General features: G+C 43.9%; 2 protein-coding genes across 5 annotated transcripts in view; one reads left to right on the forward strand and one right to left on the reverse strand.

Annotated features, from left to right (window-relative positions):
* Positions 1–11761, reverse strand: part of LOC114872453 (caveolin-3-like) — a 191649-nt gene extending 179888 nt beyond the window's left edge. Inside the window, exons 1-2 of the transcript XR_006829931.1 lie at positions 10831–11761; positions 9343–9455 (exon numbers count right to left, since the gene is read on the reverse strand). The gene's annotated coding sequence lies outside the window, so the exon portion shown is untranslated. The remainder of the gene's footprint in view (positions 1–9342; positions 9456–10830) is intronic.
* Positions 1225–19152, forward strand: LOC114872446 (E3 ubiquitin-protein ligase TRIM33-like). 4 transcript variants are annotated; one of them, XM_029179649.2, is made up of 3 exons: positions 1225–2091; positions 13918–14312; positions 14373–19152. In XM_029179649.2, the coding sequence occupies exons 2-3, from the start codon at positions 13938–13940 to the stop codon at positions 15309–15311; spliced, it is 1314 nt and encodes a 437-aa protein (XP_029035482.2). In that variant the 5' UTR covers positions 1225–2091; positions 13918–13937; the 3' UTR covers positions 15312–19152. The 4 variants fall into 4 exon arrangements, with proteins under 4 accessions (XP_029035482.2, XP_029035478.2, XP_029035480.2 ...); XM_029179645.2 differs by having other exon boundaries at positions 13918–19152; XM_029179647.2 differs by lacking the exon at positions 1225–2091 and adding an exon at positions 4056–4229 and having other exon boundaries at positions 13918–19152.
* Positions 19153–19223: the final 71 nt, after the last annotated feature.

Genomic DNA, 19223 nt, shown 5'->3' on the forward strand with positions numbered 1-19223 from the left:
GATAGTTACTTGAAAGCGTGTAGTCGATTACGTCAGGAGGGAAAAATTTCCAACGGTGCAGCGATGGTATAATCGGCGGTGTTACTCGGAACAAAAGATGTTTAATTTCCCGTGATTACGTTGCAACACAAATTTCCCTATCGATTTCTACGTTCGAGGCAGACAGGCATATGGACGCGCGAGGATTCGTTCAACCGGCTAGGCCTGGGTGAGAACAAACTTGCATAAAAAGTGAAGGTGACCGGCGGTGATTCATGGGGGCTGATGCCCTCGTTGTCTGGCATTCGGTTCGTAGAGGACAGAGGTGGAGCAGGAGGTGGAGGGTCCTTGCAACCGTACGACTCGTCCAAGTGGCGCTCGCACACCCGACACGCTCTTTGTTTTTCGTCACCGAAGAAAATTCGATCTGCCTGCCAACACGCCTACTAACCCCGTCCTAACATCAATTTTTCTTTTTATCTATGTTTCTTTTCTCTCCTATCGCGAAAATCGAAAGCACACTTATTCGCAACACGTTCTGCGCGTTCAAGGCGCCATAGTCAGCTTTTTTTCGTTTGAATTAGAGCAACGATACCCGCGGTTTGCTCGCGACATTGCCACGAGGGCAAATTCTTCAACAGGCTGAACCTGCTTTTTAATTTCGGACGATACCCTAAGGCTACCGATTGCCAAAATAACAATTTAGGAGAAACGTGGGAAGATAAGGGTGCTGTAACCTCGGCCACTTTATGCAATATGTATGGTGCAACGTGGCGCGACATCGATCAATGCCGTTCCTTGATACTTTAATTAACGACCACGTTACACCTGTCGTTCCAGCTCCTCGAGTGGAACTTTGACAAACCTACGTGTTTGCATCGAATCGCAACGATAATCTTCTTTATCGATTCCATGCAAAGAGAAACAGCTATTACGAGTAAGGTGAAATGACGAAAGGAGACGAAGCGGTCCGCGTGGTCGCGCGACGCAATCTAATCGGTCGCACGGCGAAAGGGTGCGTGGTTCGGGCCGAAAGATTTGACGCGATGCACCCAAACGTCGAGTGGGGAAGAGTTGGATAGTCCGAGAAGGGGAAGAGGACCGGCGTAGTGGGGATGAAACGGTCGGCACTCTGACGCAGAACGGGCTGTCAGTGAGTACGGGTGGGGATGGAACATAAACCGAGCATAAACCAGGCATAAACCTTCCCCCGGCGGGTGGATCTGACCCCACCATGGTGAAAAACCTTCTCACTAGCACAGGATCGAAGGCACAACGCCGGCAGACACGATCACGTACACACGGACACACGTGACCGCTCGCGTCAGCGTTCCTCGCATCAAACTCCGAAGCCAGAGCACATTGGGGCCAAGACGGCAGTCGCGAGTCTCGCGCAGCGTGCAGTCAGTTTGCAGTCGGACACCGTACCGAGTGGAGCTGCGTTTTCTCCGTGCAACACTCGTGTTTCTGTCTTGTCGTTTTCTAATCGGGGCCAGAATCTCTGTAACAGCGGACCTGTCTTGACGTACCTACACACGCACAGACCAGACGCTCGAGTTTCTGTCACCTGATCGACAGAGTTCAAGTTCATCGGAGTAAAACCCGTGCATCTTTGATTCGACAAATTTTAATTATCCGCCAAGTGTTATCTCTCTTCGTGTGCCTTTAGAAAAAAAAAAGATTTTTTTTTTCTTCTTCTTTCATCGTCGAGGACGTTTGCCAGAGAATCATTGACACTCTCTGTTCTACCGACTTTATTTCCGTTTGGTTTGCTTTTGGTGGTGTCAACGTTTGACGCAAGAGGAGATACAATCCCGCCTGCTGGATTAAAAACCCGTTCGTCTGAACGAAGAGGCTACGATCGCGAGACGCGATAACAGAAGCGTTATTATGACGGTGATTCTCGTTACGTTGCTTCGACAAACGGGATACTTAACGCTCAGCCAGTGACTGTCTCCGTGTATCGCGGATTAAAAAAAAAAAAAAAACATTTTCGAACGATCGACGAGTGCTGATCGCGCGCCGTGTCTGCGTTCAACGATCAGATCGACCAGGCAAAAGTGGATCGCTGTTCTGTCGTTCGATCGTGTTCCAGAGAATCATTCAAAATTGGTGAGTAAAGGTCGATTTCGCCTCGAATTTTTACCAAAAGGATTCTACACACACGGAACCTCGGTCTTTATCGTTTCTCTATTTTTTCCCCGATTGTTTATTCATCGCGACCAGCGATCGGCCTTGTAAATATGATTTCCAGAAGGGAAGCTTATCAAGCCAGCCAACTTGTCACGCGGTGAACAGAACTTTGAACTTAAAATCTCGTCGCAGTGTCGCTCGTTAAAAACAATTGTCGGGATGGTTTAAAAAAAAAGAGAGAAAAGAAGAAGCATCAAATTAAACAGTGAATCGCTTGGAATTTTCACCGATTACGAACGTGACGCGACGCGGTTATTTTTAGGCTCATCCGTTCCGAAATGATAAGGCGTCATTGAAAAAGTTGCAAAAACTTGAGGGAAGGGAGTGGGAGTGATCGAAGAATAAAATCGCGGCGAATCCGTTTCGCGATGTTAAGAAAAGGACCATGAATCGTCCCGCAGGCTCTGACCTTCGAGCGGATCGAGTGACGCAACGTCTGCAATTCGCGAGCGCAATAAACCTTGTGCATTCATTGTTTTCGTCTCGACCGATCTCACGTCGTCGCGTATCTTATCACCTAGCCTTATCGCCTCTGAATCACGCGTTGCTGCTGTCGGACCGGTCAACGGTGAAAATAAATGAAAATCATTCATTTCTTTTTTTCTTTCTTCTCGATGAATTGCGAGTAGAAGTAGGCGAAAGAAATAAAATCGAGAAATAGCAGAACGAAGCGAGAAAATACCTGACGCTTACGAAAGTCTCGTGCAACGCGTGAGTCGTGAGCAACGCGGCACAGCTCGTTGCGTCATTCGTGACGAAGCGAAGAGGACTCTGATCCTTATCTCTCTCTAGCCAACACGTACAACCTAGCCGTTTCCCAAAATTTTTCGACGCTTTGGAGAAAAATATTTCCAGTATCGGCAGCTCCAGACAATGGAGAAACCCTCGAGGTAGAAATTCACGTTTATGGACTGGGTGACGTAAGGGGTCCGTTTTGAAAGAAAACGTTTTTGGGGAACGGTCCTAAGATAAAACTAACCAAATATCCCTGCAAAGGATACTTTTTGTTTTCTTAAGTGACACACGTGTGTTGGATTTTAAATATCCGGCTACCATTCGAAAGATCTCGATTGAGATCTGTGCTACTGAAAAAAACCCTTCGAGATAAAACAGTCGTCTCCGTATGTAATAACGAAAGGCGACATTTATCGAATGAATTTTGAAAAGATCCACGTGATCGATACCACCTCGGAAACGTTTCGATCGATCGCGATCGTCGTCTGAAACGGTAACTGCCCCCTCCTCGTTTTCTGGTTCGCGTTTCGCGCTCTCTATATCCCCCCATCTTTCATCGATCCCACTACTACTTGTCCTCTCCGCCGTGATCGTGGTCGCCACCTTCTCTCTACTCTATCGTGGCCCCCGAAGTGGGCCACGGCCTAATTTGCAGAACTCTCAGCCTCGTCGTAGCGTAAAGCAAGCGTGTGTAATAAGCTTCACGGACTTGGAGCGAAGGGCACGCACGTGTATCAACGTGCACGATACTTGGCTTCTTTCCTTCCAAACTCGCAACTACATATGCCAATTTCTTTTCCTCGATCGCGCCCCACGCTTATCACCGAGTATGTAGGATAAATAAAGGCTTGGATATCGATAAAGTTCGAGAAATTTTAACTAGAGCAAAATGTCGATCTCGTGTGCAAAATTTCCCTGTCGTATCGCGGCAACGGTGAAATGTCTCGAACGAGATACGTCTGTATAGGCGGATGAGGTCAGTCGTGAACCCGGGGGGACTCGCGTTACGTGCATTGTTGCACAGCCTCGGTTATCTCGATCGGTCGATCTAGATTGTGTTTGGTGTCACATCAATCCGGATTAGCGGTATCTACGCTCCGCGGAAATGCATGACGCGAGCGGGTGTTATATTAGCTCGCGCGGAGACGCGCGAGCGCAGTAGCAGCGTAAACGTAGACGACTACGAATCGCGGAGCCGATATACCGTTTCCCTTCCAAGCTTACGTGTATATCTAATAGCGGTGATACACCGTGAATCTTGCGTCATCGATCGCGATCTTACGAACGTTTTCGATCGACATAATCGCGCATCCTGTTAACAGGTAAGAAGATTTAAAAATTTTCTTTCGTTTTAAACAATCACGGGTAATATCGTGAGACGATTCCGAATCGAGTTTCTTTGATCGGCGTGATCGAGCAGTCGGCGGTTTATCAATCATATTAGGAAATATCAAGCTCTCCGTTGTTCCCGATGACCTTTTCGCGTTTGTATTATGCAACGAAGGTGAATGGTCTAGCGTAACACAGCGTGTGCACGTGTAGGAGTCACGTGGCGGGAGAAGGCGCGCGCGAACAGCTTAGAAGAGGCACGTTATCGAATAGTTATGCGTATCGGTTAATTATGAAAGGAATTTTTATTTATCGTCAAGTTCGGCTAATGAACTTGATACTTGAAAACTTTGATTCTTTTTCTATTTCTCTCTCTTTTTCATTTCATTTCGTTTGAATTTTAAAACTGTTCGCCAACGTCGAACGAGAAAGGGAGCTGATTTCTTCGGTACATACCGAGCGAGTTGCATCACGCCAGACCGCTTTATTTATTCTTTAAGCCGGTGTCTGTTTCTCTGCGGCGATTGTTTATCGGTCGAAACGCCCACCGCGAACCGATCGCTTCTCCTATCGTCCTTTCCCTCCCATCATCGATCGAAGAAACGTTGAACGTGTTTACTTACGTATCGTGTACCTACTTACTTACGGTTGTCTGCTCGTTTTCTCTCCCGCTCCGACATATCTTCCACGTGTTCGTTACGTAATGAACGCTCGGTAGGAAAACGTATATCCACGAGAGGCTAACACGTTACCGCAGGTCACGTGTCGGCCGACGAGAAACGCGAACGTATTGCGCGCGTAAGCTCACGTGGAACGCGTGAAAATTTAGAGATAACCGATAATTACGTGGATGACGCGACCGAAATTACTCTTTGTACTTTGCCATTGTCCTACCTTAAAGGTCGCCCTCTCCGCGTCGCGCATATTCTTAACGATAACACACGACTTTTCATCTATTGTTTGCCCTCGCTCGAACGCACCAGATAAAAGCCCTCCCCGCCTCGAACAATTATTATCACCGATCGACGAGTAAAAAGAATCGGGATCGACTACGTGTTGCGCGCAGCCTTGGAAGGTTAAGAGTTTGAAGAAATTAACCACTTACAGGGTGACTCAGATTTCTATAACATTATTTATATTCCAAACGACTCGCTTAGTCACTGATCGTTTCCTTATTTCCGTTTATTGCACAACTTCGGATCATATTTCGGATTACATCACTCTGCTCCAGTTTTTCCTATCAAGATTCTTCCGACTTATCTCACGATTGTATAAAATAGAGATCAAAGTTGAGAGCAAAAAGTCGCGCTTAGTGCTTCTTACAGCAACGAAACGAGATTTTAATAAAGATGAATACGAACGTTATTTAATTTTTCCTTCGTTGCGTCATGTTACATAAAATTTCTTAACATTTAAATGGCTGAAAAATGTACGTATATCTCTCAAGGTCTTATCCTTCCGAAGTTTCAAGGTTTCTCGTTTCGACATTTGGCCGTAATCGTTTCATCGAACCGTAACGACGAAATAGATGAAAGATAAATAATAATTCAAACGAATCGGCTGTTTAAAATTCAACAGGACGCGAGTGTGCGTACCGTGACAGGAATGAACAATGTAGCTCAAAGAGAAAGAGAGAGAAAGAGGGTCACGTGTTTTTCCCTTTTCTTTTTTTTTTTCTGTGTTTTTCAGTTGGCGGTCGCGTTATCGCGGGCCAATTGCATAATGAGCGGGAAACGAAATCGGAGACCGGTTCGAAATGCCTGTGTCGGTCCGATAACGGTATCAGTGCTCGTTGTTACGTGAGCGCTGACCGCAATCGTAACACGCACGGCCAACCGGTATACATATACAGACGCCGTGTATATCGGTGAGTGGCTGCTGGCATTGTGCACATGCCTTTATGTGTACTGTACTTAAAGTTCGACGTACTCGAGAAACTATTTCAAGCCCGCCCGCTCTATCGTCGCATTTTTGGAACGCTGCTACTCATCCGCCTGTTTGTTATTTAACGCCTCGAATGCCGTGGGGGTCATAGTTGATCGTCGCCGCAAATTAACCAAAAAATTTCACAAAATTAATCCCGTAATCTTCTTTCGTTATCTATGTACGAATACGATTCGAAAATAGGGACTAACTGTTCTCGAATACCTTCGGAATATTCGATAAGAAGATAACGAAGATTTCTGATAGGTATATCATTAACGCGATGGTTAATGAGATCTTGGAAACGATAAGCAGCGTGACTGAATGAAGACTAGCAAAGCAAACACGCCTCCTAATGCGTTATGTAACACCTTATCCGTACACGGGACAACCCGTGTTTCTTTTAAGATCGCGAACAGAAAGACGGTTCATGGAATTTACGACCTTTGTAATTTTATTTGTCTGTCTTTTTTTTATCTAAACATATAACATTCGTATAGACGATCGGAGCAAACGTTATTTAAAATTCCTTTGCATAAATGATTTATTTTCAAATTGCCGTTATATTACTTGGAAATGAAGTAAAGAATAAGATAATGAACTAAAATTGACACGTGGTTGAGCAGCAGGAATTTGGTAACTCGCGAGTCCAGTTTTGGGATAATGGGACGGATAACGGTCGGGTCCTTTAAGTCGTTGATAAGAGAGGGAATAGTTTGTCGTGTCGCGAGAGACAAGATGGAAATGAAGGAACGACGAAGAGAATAGTGGAGTGTAACTATACCGCACGCGACACGCACACACGGTGGCCGTTAAACAGAGAGAGAAGAAGCGTGCTTTTGTCGTTACATAATCGTGCGTCACGCATTTTATCAACTCGAGTTGATACAATTTAGGCCATTCGAAAGAAAAGATGAAAAAGCGGTTTAAATTGGCAGTGTTTAGCGAAGCACCGTTACGTCGGCCGATTTTCGAGCACACCCGGTACATCAGCTGACTCACGTAACTCGACTGTCGAATCAACTAGCCGGTTACAATTGTCTCTTTGTACGGACACCGATTCAAGACCAGATGGCTGAACTAATAACGAACGCAAGGATTATTTCCAGAGCGTACGTGTGTTCGCATGCGAAACGTCTTCGTCGAAAACTAATCCCGTGAACGGACACTGAAATATCGTGCGAATATATTTCCGCGAAGACCGAGAGCGGAACTGTGCTGGTTGCATTTGCATTTGCCACGTTCCTCGAAAAGAGCTGACCATAGGAAGAAAAAAAAAAAAAAAATGTACTGCTGCTAACCCCGAGTCACGATTGATCGCTACTCGTCACGCGGTATTTCGCGACTTCTCGCCGCGAGACTTGTCTTTTACGTAATCGGGCAGAAAATCGAATCGGCTAAAGGGTTTCCGTGTTTCTCTGTACGAGGAAACGTTTCCTCTCGCAGCTAGTGCCAGGAAAAGAATTGCTAATAAGCATTTTATTGGTTAAGAAAACGAAACCGATGTCGTGGGTCCACGTGCGCGGCCACGATCATTGCGCAATCCTGCTGACGATTAATATACACGTGCACGCGTGACAACGAAACCCGTGTCCCCGTTCACGCATAATCTTTTTCCTCCACTTTCGACGAACTAACCGGCCCCTGATACTCGTCATTCCCACTGAAAAGATACTAAATTATAGAACCTTCGATAAAGTAATAATAATCGATGTGTTTCGTTTCGAAAGGCACGCCTATCCACGGCATGTTATAAACAATTCTCTTACCTACTTACAAATACTCCTATCGTACTTCTGTTTTTTTTCTATTTATAACGCGTTATCTACGCGGAGCTGGTTTGTTACATCGTAACACGTAATTTTCGATTACTCGCCTACTGTACGCGACGGATTACAGAATAGAAACCCGAAACGATAAAAAAGAAGAATAAACAGGATATTATGCAATTGCGTCATAGGAATTATTCATCGCGGCGATATTAATAGCATCGCGCTTGTATTTACCGATTTTTTCCTACTAGCAACGAATTCTACTCGCACAGATACTAATCCCGGCTGCTGGTGGAAAGAAAAAACTCGCTCGGCGTACGTACACGTTGTCGTTTAAATTGCGTCACGAGTTACTGGAGCTTACGATTAGTGTCACGTTGCGCAACCGATCGACACGGGTGCACGTGACGCACGCGGATCGATCTAATTGCGATTCATAATTGAAGAAACTGGCCGCGAATCGAACGCGTTATTTTCGCCTGCTTGCACGATCGAAGAGTAAACGCGTGTCCGTTCTTCGAACGAAAAGCGAAACGCGATTTGCCCGGTTCGAAAGGCAAGTGATTTCTGCGTCGACGGCTAGGTAGGTCGCAATCGTTATCGAAAGCGTCCAATTTCAGATGATACGAAACGTGTGTACCAACTATCGATTTCAAATGGAATTTCCTTTCGATTACGCGTCGGTGGTTGCATCAGAGCTCTGTTCGAAAAGAGAGGAGGTACACGAGTGTTCTATCGTTTCTCGGTTTACCAGAGTATCGACAGTGATGTTTATTGGTTACGTAGAAACAAGCGCAATTGTACGAAGAAAACGTTTAACGCGAGTAACGCAGCTCGGATCGATTCCAACGCTTACCCAATGCTACGTAATTATTTCGTGTGTGCGTGACGCACGCCAAGGGTCCGCTATTATTATCCTGCATGGAGAAATATTGACCCCGAGACGTAAAACGAAAGCTACATACTCGCGATCGGTACCCCTATCGATACGATCTTCGCGTATACCTATGCTGATTTCTGCAATCGAACGATTTCGTCACGATACATGTACATACCGCGTTTTCTATAATTGCCGTTTTTATCGATTCTTTATGGAAACTGTAACCCGTTCGAGGTTGTATAATTATTCCGATCAGGTCCTTAGACCTTCGGTAATTACGAATCGTAAGGCAAGGTTTACGAGGAGCTGTAAAGTTGCGCCACCGTCGTCGCGGCACGTGTACGTTACAGCCGATAAATTTTCGAGAAAAGGGCGACAACCTCGTCTCTCGTTACGTTCCTGGTACACGCGCACGTGCGTGCGCCTATGTATTTACATATACACGGCTGACAAGCGTGTAAGCTCTCAGGCTCCCGTTAGTGCATGCTAATATACACGTAAAGCAACATGTAATGGCTAAATATGACTCACCAAGAACGTGTTGTGTAGCAGCCCGAGCCTCCGGGTGATTCGGTTCCTCCCAACTGGTCAGACGAGGATGGATGATTTTACCGGTCATCGGGAAACGTAATTTTCTTCTTTACCTGTAACAATGCAAAAATCCGTTGGAAAACGATGCAATTTTTATCGACTAGCTTTTCGGTTTTCCTTCGAGACCAAAGGATGGCGTTTAGCGTATCGTTTTTAGAACTAGCATCGATAGATCATAGGTTGCTAAGGTCGTTGACTTTTATCGACACGAAAGCTCGATCGGTCATGTTACGAAACTAGAGAACGACCAAAGAGGACTCGGGCAACGCGCAGACCTGTTGAACGGAAATGCATGTGGGTTTGATTTCAAAACAGTTCTTGGATTGTTGTATTACGTGGATGGGAAAATTCGGTGATTTGAATAATATCTGTATCGCAATCGTTCGACGAAATAACGCGTATACCGGTAGAACACGACACGTAGGATGATGACTATATATGCATTTCGTCACTACAGAAATTTACGTGGGCGGTATTTTTGCCCTGGCAAAAATCATTGGATCGATAGAACTTGCTGCGACGATATGAGTCACCCGAACTCCTGTATACGTAACTTTGCCAGTGAAATTCCAGCTGATTGCTCAATTTCGAACGGACTTCTAAACTGTACATAATATTTGTAGCGTTGCGACTAATTCGGAATTCATTTAGCGCGTTTGAATGCCTGTTACTAGATCACGCGGTGAAATATACTATGAAATTAATTTTCTTATTTATTTCCAATTGTTTATCAAACACGGTATATTTTCAAAAAAATTAAGAGGAAAATGGTTTAAAAAGGTCCATAGCCTAACTCGTTACCCCTTCAGTGCCCTCTGGCGAGCAATGTCGAAACATCATTTCCAAGTTCGCGCATAAAAATTAGAATTGCATGCGTTTCTACTTTATAAAATGTCGGTATATCAACAGCATTTCCTGGAATCTCTTAAGTGAGACAGGTTTCTGACTAACCATGACACAGCTTCTCTAGAGATAATTTAAGGTACAAGATACATAATCGATAAACGGAAGGACGCTCTCAACGGATTACGAAACTATAATTGTGAGGTCGTGTAGACACGTTGCTCGACTAGAAGTAGGTGATTAAAAGAGATTCACGTATGCTGACATATTTACCGGGATAGTAAGGGGCTTCTACGGTACAAGAAGTTGACATTCACTTCCAACAAACGAGCACGTGGACATAGAAAACGCACGAGTATACGATGCAACGAGACCCTTATGTAACATGGCCGCGTGCTTCAACGCTTAATTCAGATGATCGATCTATCGACTTTGCTATCTCCCTTCCTCGCGTTTAACAGTGGAGGTACCCTAACCACTTACGCTTGCAAATCGAATTTGACTACTTTTTTACCGAAAATAAGATGGCACAATCGAATTTATATAGGAAATACGAATAATTGGAAAAAATATGGCGATACATACCTATAAATGACGCGTTCGAGACAGGGTAGAACAGGCGGAGGAATTCCACATCTGTTTAATCCATCTTCATGTAATAAACACACACTTTTCACTTGTACATGCTTGTCATACATTGCTCGTATGATTTAAACAAATATTTTCACTTAAAACGACCGTTTTCCGAACTTTAATCGCTAATTTCCGTGGGCACGTGCAACTGACAAGACTCCGCGTCAAGAATAACGTTACTTCCGGTCTCGAAACTTTTTCTGCGATACTTGAACTATTGCGGCGATCTCGAAATGTTCGTTCGATACTGGAAAAGCTGCGCACGCAACTTCGGTGCATGGCGTTCTCCCGCCAAATTTAGAGACTCGAAAAATATAAATTATGTTTTAACAGATGAACAGATGAACAGATGAATACAATTTCGAAACTTAAACAATATTTCCATATTAAAAATGCTGAAGGTTTGATAAATAAATATTTCCACACGTAAACGGCCGGCAACTACGTTGCAGCACGTGGCACGTTTTCCCGAGACACACGTGCTTCCTTACATAACTGCAACTCGCGTTTGAATTAATGTTCGCGCATTTATCAAGGATGTACATAACACGAAAACATTCGCGACTCGTTTAACGAGTGGACATAACAACAAATTATTTTTAATTGCTCGGTTACATGTAACTTCATTAACGAGTCAAGCTACGATTCGACGATCAGATCAATTACAGTCAACACGACGGATTGCAACAAAATTATGACCTTATCGTATTTGCCTAGTATGCTACGATAATTGGCGGAAAGATCACGCGTTAATTACCTTATAAATTAATATTTTAATGCTATTACAATTGCACGTACCTCACGTTCATATGGGGGGTCGGCCATCTTGGATTCATACTGGAAGTCAAAAGTATCTTTACGTATGAAATTTCGAGTATCATCAAACACATCAAATTTTCTAATTTATTTCTCTCTGATTTATTTTTAAATTAAAAAATGAATATTTCTCATAGAAATGTGCATATACACATTTTATATAATCGTTCGTTTGACCGATGCAAACTAGACGGAAAATGGCGCCAAAATCTAAATTATTCAAATTCAGGTAGAGTTGTAGCTCGATTATTCAAGAGTAATTTTCTGAAAGACGGGTAATGTTTTGAGGGGCAATGTTCGTCGCTGAGTTCACTGACATTTTCGACCTTGAGGAACCCGACCTTACCCAAGGCTATTTTGCGACTTCTCGTACTCGGACCGGTATTGTTGGCAGTACGAGCACGTCTTTCGATCTCTTGGAATTCTTCACCTTTGCTCGCCGGTGCCGCTCTCACTGTGTAACGGTTACGAAAGCTTTACCACCAGCTTTTCCCCGGTGGATTTGATTCTTTGTCATCACACCTACGTGTATTTAAAAAGGATCGCCTTCGAGCCACCGAAATACATAATGCGATAGATCAATAGAACACTGTAGACATTGGAAATCATTATATAAACGATTTAACGCAGTTACTGTGCTCTCGTAAAAACTATGGGTAAATGTATTATTCCTCGAATCATTCATCCTGTATACAGAGCGTGCACCTTGGACAATACACTTAACAACGCATTACTGCTACTTGACAATCTTCTCTATTGTTTTTTTTTTTTTCGGTTTTAAAATATTTGTTCTCATAGATAAGAAACTTTGTAACGAGATAAATGTCTGATAACATGTTGGTAATTCGATTCGACTGAAAATGGCTCGTAGATAAAACTATATTTTTCAAGCACTCGAGTAGTGTTTCACTCGATTACTGCATTGTAAAAAACCGATCAGTTGAATAGACACACATTTGAATTGCATGATGCGGATAATTAAGCTAGGTGAATGAACAATCGTTTCTAGAACTGAGTCAGCATTGAAGTGTTTGTAAATCGCATACTATATACATATATTGGAAATAAATTCTATTTTGAGGAGGAAATAAACTTGAGGAAGGCTTAAGAACGAATGAATTTTATTTTTTTCAGAGGGATTATCCCTTTTTCGAGGATGGTACCAATTCTATCGATTTCGCCGGAAGCCTAGCAGCGGCCTCAGATAATTGGCCTTCGATTGTTATCGGCATAACGAATAAATCAATTATATTTTGCATCCACGCGTAACAGTGTTATTCGACGTGTTATATCGGTTATGACGATCGGTTTTCATAAGAGTGCGTCATAGAGGGGTAATCAGGATGATTTGATTACAATTCTTGGATGAGGCTCTGTTATAACATTATTGCGCGTTATGTGTCACGGGAAAAGAATGACCACATTGAATCACGTCGAGGATAGCGGTCGATCGAATCACACAGGTCGTCTAATTCGAATCCGGAAATATGATCGCAGATAGAGCTCGCGTAATTGTTGATCGAGGTAGTGGAAAAAAAAGGTAATCTAGGAAAGGCCGTTTGATTGAAAACTTCTCAAGAGCGTTTTCCTTCTTCCTGATTCCGCGATGACCTTCTTTTTATAATGGTCCCCGTCATTCGAGCGTTGCGTGATACCGCCGTACAAGGACTACATTTGGTACGTGGCTAGGGTCGTAAACGTGCTTGCTGGAACGTGTACTTTCTGTCACATTGGATTAATAGATGTTCGGTTTAGACGTCTGGAAGGACACTGCGTCCAAAACGGACAGGCACACGGTGAAACAATGCGGTTGAAATGGTATTCGCCATTTTCAGAGCGTGATACGTGTTCCTGTTTGCGTGCAAGTTGTAACGTTGTACAAGAAAATGCACACTCGTTCGAAGCAAACGGTTGTTTTGATTCTATTCGTGTCGTAGCGTAACTAGATTAATGCGACGCGGGGGTTGCTCGACATCGGCATCATCGTCATCATCATCGTATAATCGTTTGGCACGTTGCGTTACTTTCGTCACCGCCGTTAATAAACTCGAGAATCGTTCTCTTCGGTATTTGACATTTGGACCCGTTAGACAATACACGATGATTCTTGTTAATTCCACGGCCGTTTCGTTCACCGTCACCTCGCGCGATATCGTATGCATACATTTCTCTCGTGTTTCTTCATCGCGTTCGGTCGCTAATTCTTATCTATTTCTTTTACAGATGTACTAAGAAGACAAATTATGGTGGCAGAATTTGTCGCCCGTCAGAGTGGATCACCGATCAACGGTGAGACCGCGTGTCTGAACAGCAACATGCCGGCCACCCACACAATGGCACACGCCGGCCACGGTGGTCATGGTGGACACGATGCTCATGGACCTTTGCCACCACTGACGCATCCTTCGCACCATGGTGGGCCACCGTCCATGCAGCAGCAGCAGCAACACCAGCATCCACCTCAACAGCAACCGCCGCAACAGCAACAACCCCAGCACCACCATCACCACCATCAGGCTCAGCAGCAACAGGCCCAACAGCAGCAGCAGCAGCAGCAGCAGCAGCAGCAGCAGCAACAACAGCAGCATCAACAACAACTTCATCACGATGCCCAACAGGTGACACACCCTGAAAATTTCCCCCCGAACTTCGACATCAGAAAAGAGCTATTTTCTCAGCGCAAGCAACGGGAGTTCATACCGGACAACAAGAAGGATGACAGCTACTGGGACCGCAGAAGACGCAACAACGAGGCTGCCAAGCGGTCTCGCGAGAAGAGGCGTTTCAACGACATGGTGCTCGAGCAACGTGTGATGGAGCTGAGCAAGGAGAACCACATCCTGAAGGCGCAGCTCGAGGCGATAAGGGACAAGTTTGGTATCTGTGGCGAAGCTGTGATCAGCACGGAACACGTGCTCGCCGCGCTACCATCCGAACCACCTATTAGCGTAAAAAGGGCAAAATTGCCACCCTCGGCGGCGCTACTTTATGCCAGGACACCGAGCCCGGTGCACACGTCCGTTATCCATCAACCGGTAAGCGGAGCACGGTCGCCAAGGTCACCTGCACAACTGTACGTTCCCGAAACTACCACGTACCCGGAAACGGAAAGCTTCCAATATCCCCATCCCTACGTATCGGCCATGCACCTTGACACGACGAGCGCGTTAAACCTGTCCCGCGGGCGACGCGCGCAATCGCCGTTCGAGTTGTCGTCCGGCAGCGGTGACGAGGGCCCTCAGTTGACGGTCAATCCGGCAGCTAACAACAGTTTGCCCCACAAACTGAGACACAAGTCGCGTATCGGCGACAAGGACGCGGCCAGTGCGCTATTGGCACTTCAGGGTATCAAACAAGAGCCAGGACCAAGGGCGTCGCCACCATGGGACAACGAAGGATCCAGCGACGAACGGGACTCGGGCATTTCCTTGGGGGCCGAATGGACCGGGCCCACCGTCCCTACCGTTCCTGAAAGCGAAAGGGAGGTCAAGTCGAGGCTCGATCGTCTCGCCTCCGAAGTCGCTTCCCTTCAATCGATACTCCGCCTCGGCAAACCGGCGGACAGTCTGGTCACGGGTCATTCGTTGCCCGTCAACACCACCGTCAGCGGGCCGTGAGATGAATGCGAATGGCCGTATCTTCGCAGCCCCCGAGCGAACTCGCGACCAACCATTTTTCGTTCCATCGTGAATAGCCATCTTTCCGACCCTCTTTGCGATCCAAGGTGACACGGCGATCACGATGGCGATACCGCGATGATTCCCTCGTATCTCGCATCGAAAATCCGGAGAGATAAGAAAGACTTTCGACGCTCTGATCGCGCGAACGTTCCAAGTGTGATGGTTAGTTAGTTGGTAGTAGAAAGTAAGTAGTAGTCACGCGATATATTCTCCCTTGAGTTTCTACCCTTTTGTACAGATCTCCCTCGGTGACGAGACTAACTCGAGAAGAACAAGCATCTACGTTGTTTCGTATGCGACTACTACCGACTTTGCAGTATTGGATCCTCGTGTACTTTTTTCTTTTTTTTTTTTTGCTATCGGCCAATTTCGCGTGTTATCGTATATACGGTTTCTTATCTATAGATCGACTAGAGATGTGTGAAAAAAGAACGGCAACAGTCAAGTCAGCTTTTTTATCGGGAGAGTATAAAGAAAAAAGGGATTCTTTTTTTTTTGTTTTTGGTTTTTTAATTTGATCGAGTGCGAGGATCGGTCGAATCGCGACTGTTTAGATGCGTTTCGGGTCCGCACGCTCTATCGTAACGATGAGTTAAGATGATAAGAAAGATGCGACAGATCCTAGGTGTTATAAGTAACTTATGCTGTAAGACTTTCTTAGGCTATCTCTCGTTAATATTATTATCATTATCGTCATTAGCGAGTTCATTTGTTGATTCGGATGGTCGTGTAGCGGCTAATTGAGTCGGGTCTGTCATGTACCCGTTTGACCCGTACAACGATTCGAATCAATTCAAGACTCGATATTCGATTCGTATCGTCCGAAATTGCCGTGAGAAACGAACTCGCGTTAATTCGAGCCTCTTCGGACACGATTGATGGTTTTTTTTTTTTTATTTATTCTCGTTGAACTAACTACGTATCAAATATCACGACGAAATTAACAGGAAGGAAAGGAATAGCGCGACTTCGAAGATTCTCGGATTAACGAGGTCCCAAGTTTCTCCCGGTGAATCGATAATTGGTCGCGCAACCGGCTATTTCACTACCGCCAATTATGCTTAAACAACTTAATCCCAGCATCGTTACGCGAAAGGCACAATAACTCCCTTCTGTCTTTTCTCCTTTCCAAAACAAGGAAGAGAACTTTTCTTGAAAGAGATGTCTTCGCATTTGGTGCAAAGATTTTCATTTATTCGATTCTCTTTTTCTTGAAATTCAATCTAACGACAACCATTCGATTACACATTGCAAGTATGTATACATCGTTTTCAACTTAACGGATCCTCCCCAGTCTCGTTGGTGTCTTTCTTCTCGCGTCTTCTAGATCATCTTTCTCTCTTCTTCTTCTTCTTTTTTTTCTTTTTATACGTTTTACTATTAGCGATTAACGTGACTGCGTGTGTAAATATGTGTATAAATGAGACAGCGAGATAAAGGATACGTGTATATTTCGGGTTAATTATGTCGTTCTTTGGTGCCTCGTGATATCCTCGATACATCGGCCGGTGCAGCTGGACCGTGGGACTACATTAAGCGAGCCTACTGATTATGGAATGTACATAGGATTTTCAGAAAGGATTATGTCAAATTTGAACACTATATTCGTCAAAATGAACAGAAATGTTTTATAAACTTTGATCTAGAAATCATTCGAACCTTTCTTTATTAAACGCCTTTAATTATTATAAGCAGTATTTTGCTAAAGATTGATACAATCCTTTACGTAGTCCTGTGTACATATACATACATATATATATATATATATATATATGATGCACATATGAAAAAAATATACATATTTTTCGATAACGTAAGAGAGAATAAAACGAATTGTGTCGTACACGAGGAAAGCTCTTATTAAAAAGAATCCTCGTAGTTGAAAAGAAGATAGAAGTTGTCGAAATTTCTGATGAAGTGTCGAGGACATCGATCGAACGTTCAAGCAAACCAAAGCAATTAAACAGCTTCGTCGAACGATTCGTTGTAATTTAGTAACATTGTTGTGTCTCGATTTACCGAGAAAAGAAAGAGAAAACTCACGAGTCGCGTTCGATCGATATCCTCGTCTGTACGTCAGTGTGATAAGCCACGAAACTTTAATCGAAAGCTACTGTATTTTTAAAGCATATCTTTATTTATTATTGTTAATCGTCCGAATGGAGCTACTTGGAAAAGAGAAGAAGTATTTCGAACAAAGAGGTAGAGAAAACGCGTTGTTTCTTTATTTCCTGTTCGAGAATACTGTTTCTTTTTACACAGCTCTGTCTGTGTGTCACGGGAAACAACTGCGCTAACGATGAATAATCGAGACGAATAAACGAACTTAGCGTTACCTAGAATGCGGCGATCGCACACCTACTTTCGGTGCCGTTTAGTAATTCTCGAGATGAAACACGAACCAGGCTCAAAAGAATATCGTTCGTATATCCCATACACTTCTGAGCAGTTAAAGTTTTTCTAAGACACGTCACAAGACTGTATTAATCGTTAATCGGCGTTATTCGCGGAAGGATCTCGTATTCATCCCCCTTTTACATCCCTCTTACCCACACCCTCTTCCTCACTCTCCCTTCTACACTCGTTTGTATTTTTTACGTTATTTTTCTTGCGCGAATTTTCTATATTTTATACGGCATGTTTATATATACATATATACATATATATATATATATATTGTTGTTAGAATTTTCTGCGAACGACAGCCGACAGGACGATGCTCGATTAATTTTTCTTTATTTACCGCCGCTCAAAACGTGTGTCCTCACAGAATTTGCTCAGAGTGAAAAGAAGACAAAAATCAATCTCGCCGCTTATGAATATAAGTATAAAATAGTATCAACTGTCGGACAAAAACGTGCTAGTTAAGAGTTCTTATAGTATTGGCACGACGAGAAATTTATTTTGAAACGAATGCAGACTAATATTTGACTTTTACATTGGCTCGATATATGCACCGTTCCGCAGTTGATTTACTGTAACATACCACGAGTGCCTATTAATAATAACGAGAAACTGAATGTCGGATCCCGCAGTAAAGCTAGAAAGCTTTGTTAGCAACCCGAGATTAGAGCACGTTTGTCGCATGAGAGGGAACGAGAGAAAGAGAGCGTGTGCGCGTGGTTTCGAAAGCGAAACCTCGTTACTTTTGTAAATAAAAAAATGTTAACTCGTGATCGGTCACGTTTGTGTGATCAGAAAGGATGCCACACGAACCGTGCGTATACGGTGAGATCTCGTCGCAGGTTCTACTCGCAAATTCCAAAATAATCTGTATCTCACGATTACTTGCCCAATAAGAGGAAACGTTACCTATACATATACGACCACGCCGACCACGAATCAATATATTTGTACATAAACTGCACTTTCTTTTTTCTTTTGCCAAAAAGCGCGATTGTTATTATTCGTGCCGAGGAAATGGCGCTGATATCGTGAACGCGTGTGTTAAAAAGAGCATATCGGCCGGAGAAGGAACTATGAACGTTTTTCTTCTAAACCATCATCATCGTGTCTCCTCTTTAACCGTACCCCTGAAATAGCTTCTTCGAGGACATTTCGAATACAGTTCCTATGCAGTATGATAAAACGACTTCTACTCACGATCAGTCGACCGTTGTCCATTGATAAAACATATGATTCCAAGACGACACTTTTCATTATCCTTTCTCCGGCTGTACGGAGATATAAGTATTTAGATCTAAGGGACATATCCACAAGCGTGTAGTGTACTTGTATATGAATACCGAAATAAATATTTTCAATGTTTTTGACAATATCCGATTGCTGTTTCATTTGCAATCGTTCCTGCTCTGAAATAATGAGAAAGAAAATATGAGAGAAAACACG

This window comes from Osmia bicornis, chromosome 11 (genome assembly GCF_907164935.1).
Source record: "Osmia bicornis bicornis chromosome 11, iOsmBic2.1, whole genome shotgun sequence".
Classification (NCBI taxonomy): Eukaryota; Metazoa; Arthropoda; class Insecta; order Hymenoptera; family Megachilidae; genus Osmia; species Osmia bicornis.

What these genes read in the sequence shown, in the direction of transcription:
- LOC114872446 (XM_029179645.2), top strand. Translation starts at nt 13,938, where the DNA reads ATGGTGGCAGAATTTGTCGCCCGTCAGAGTGGATCACCGATCAACGGT.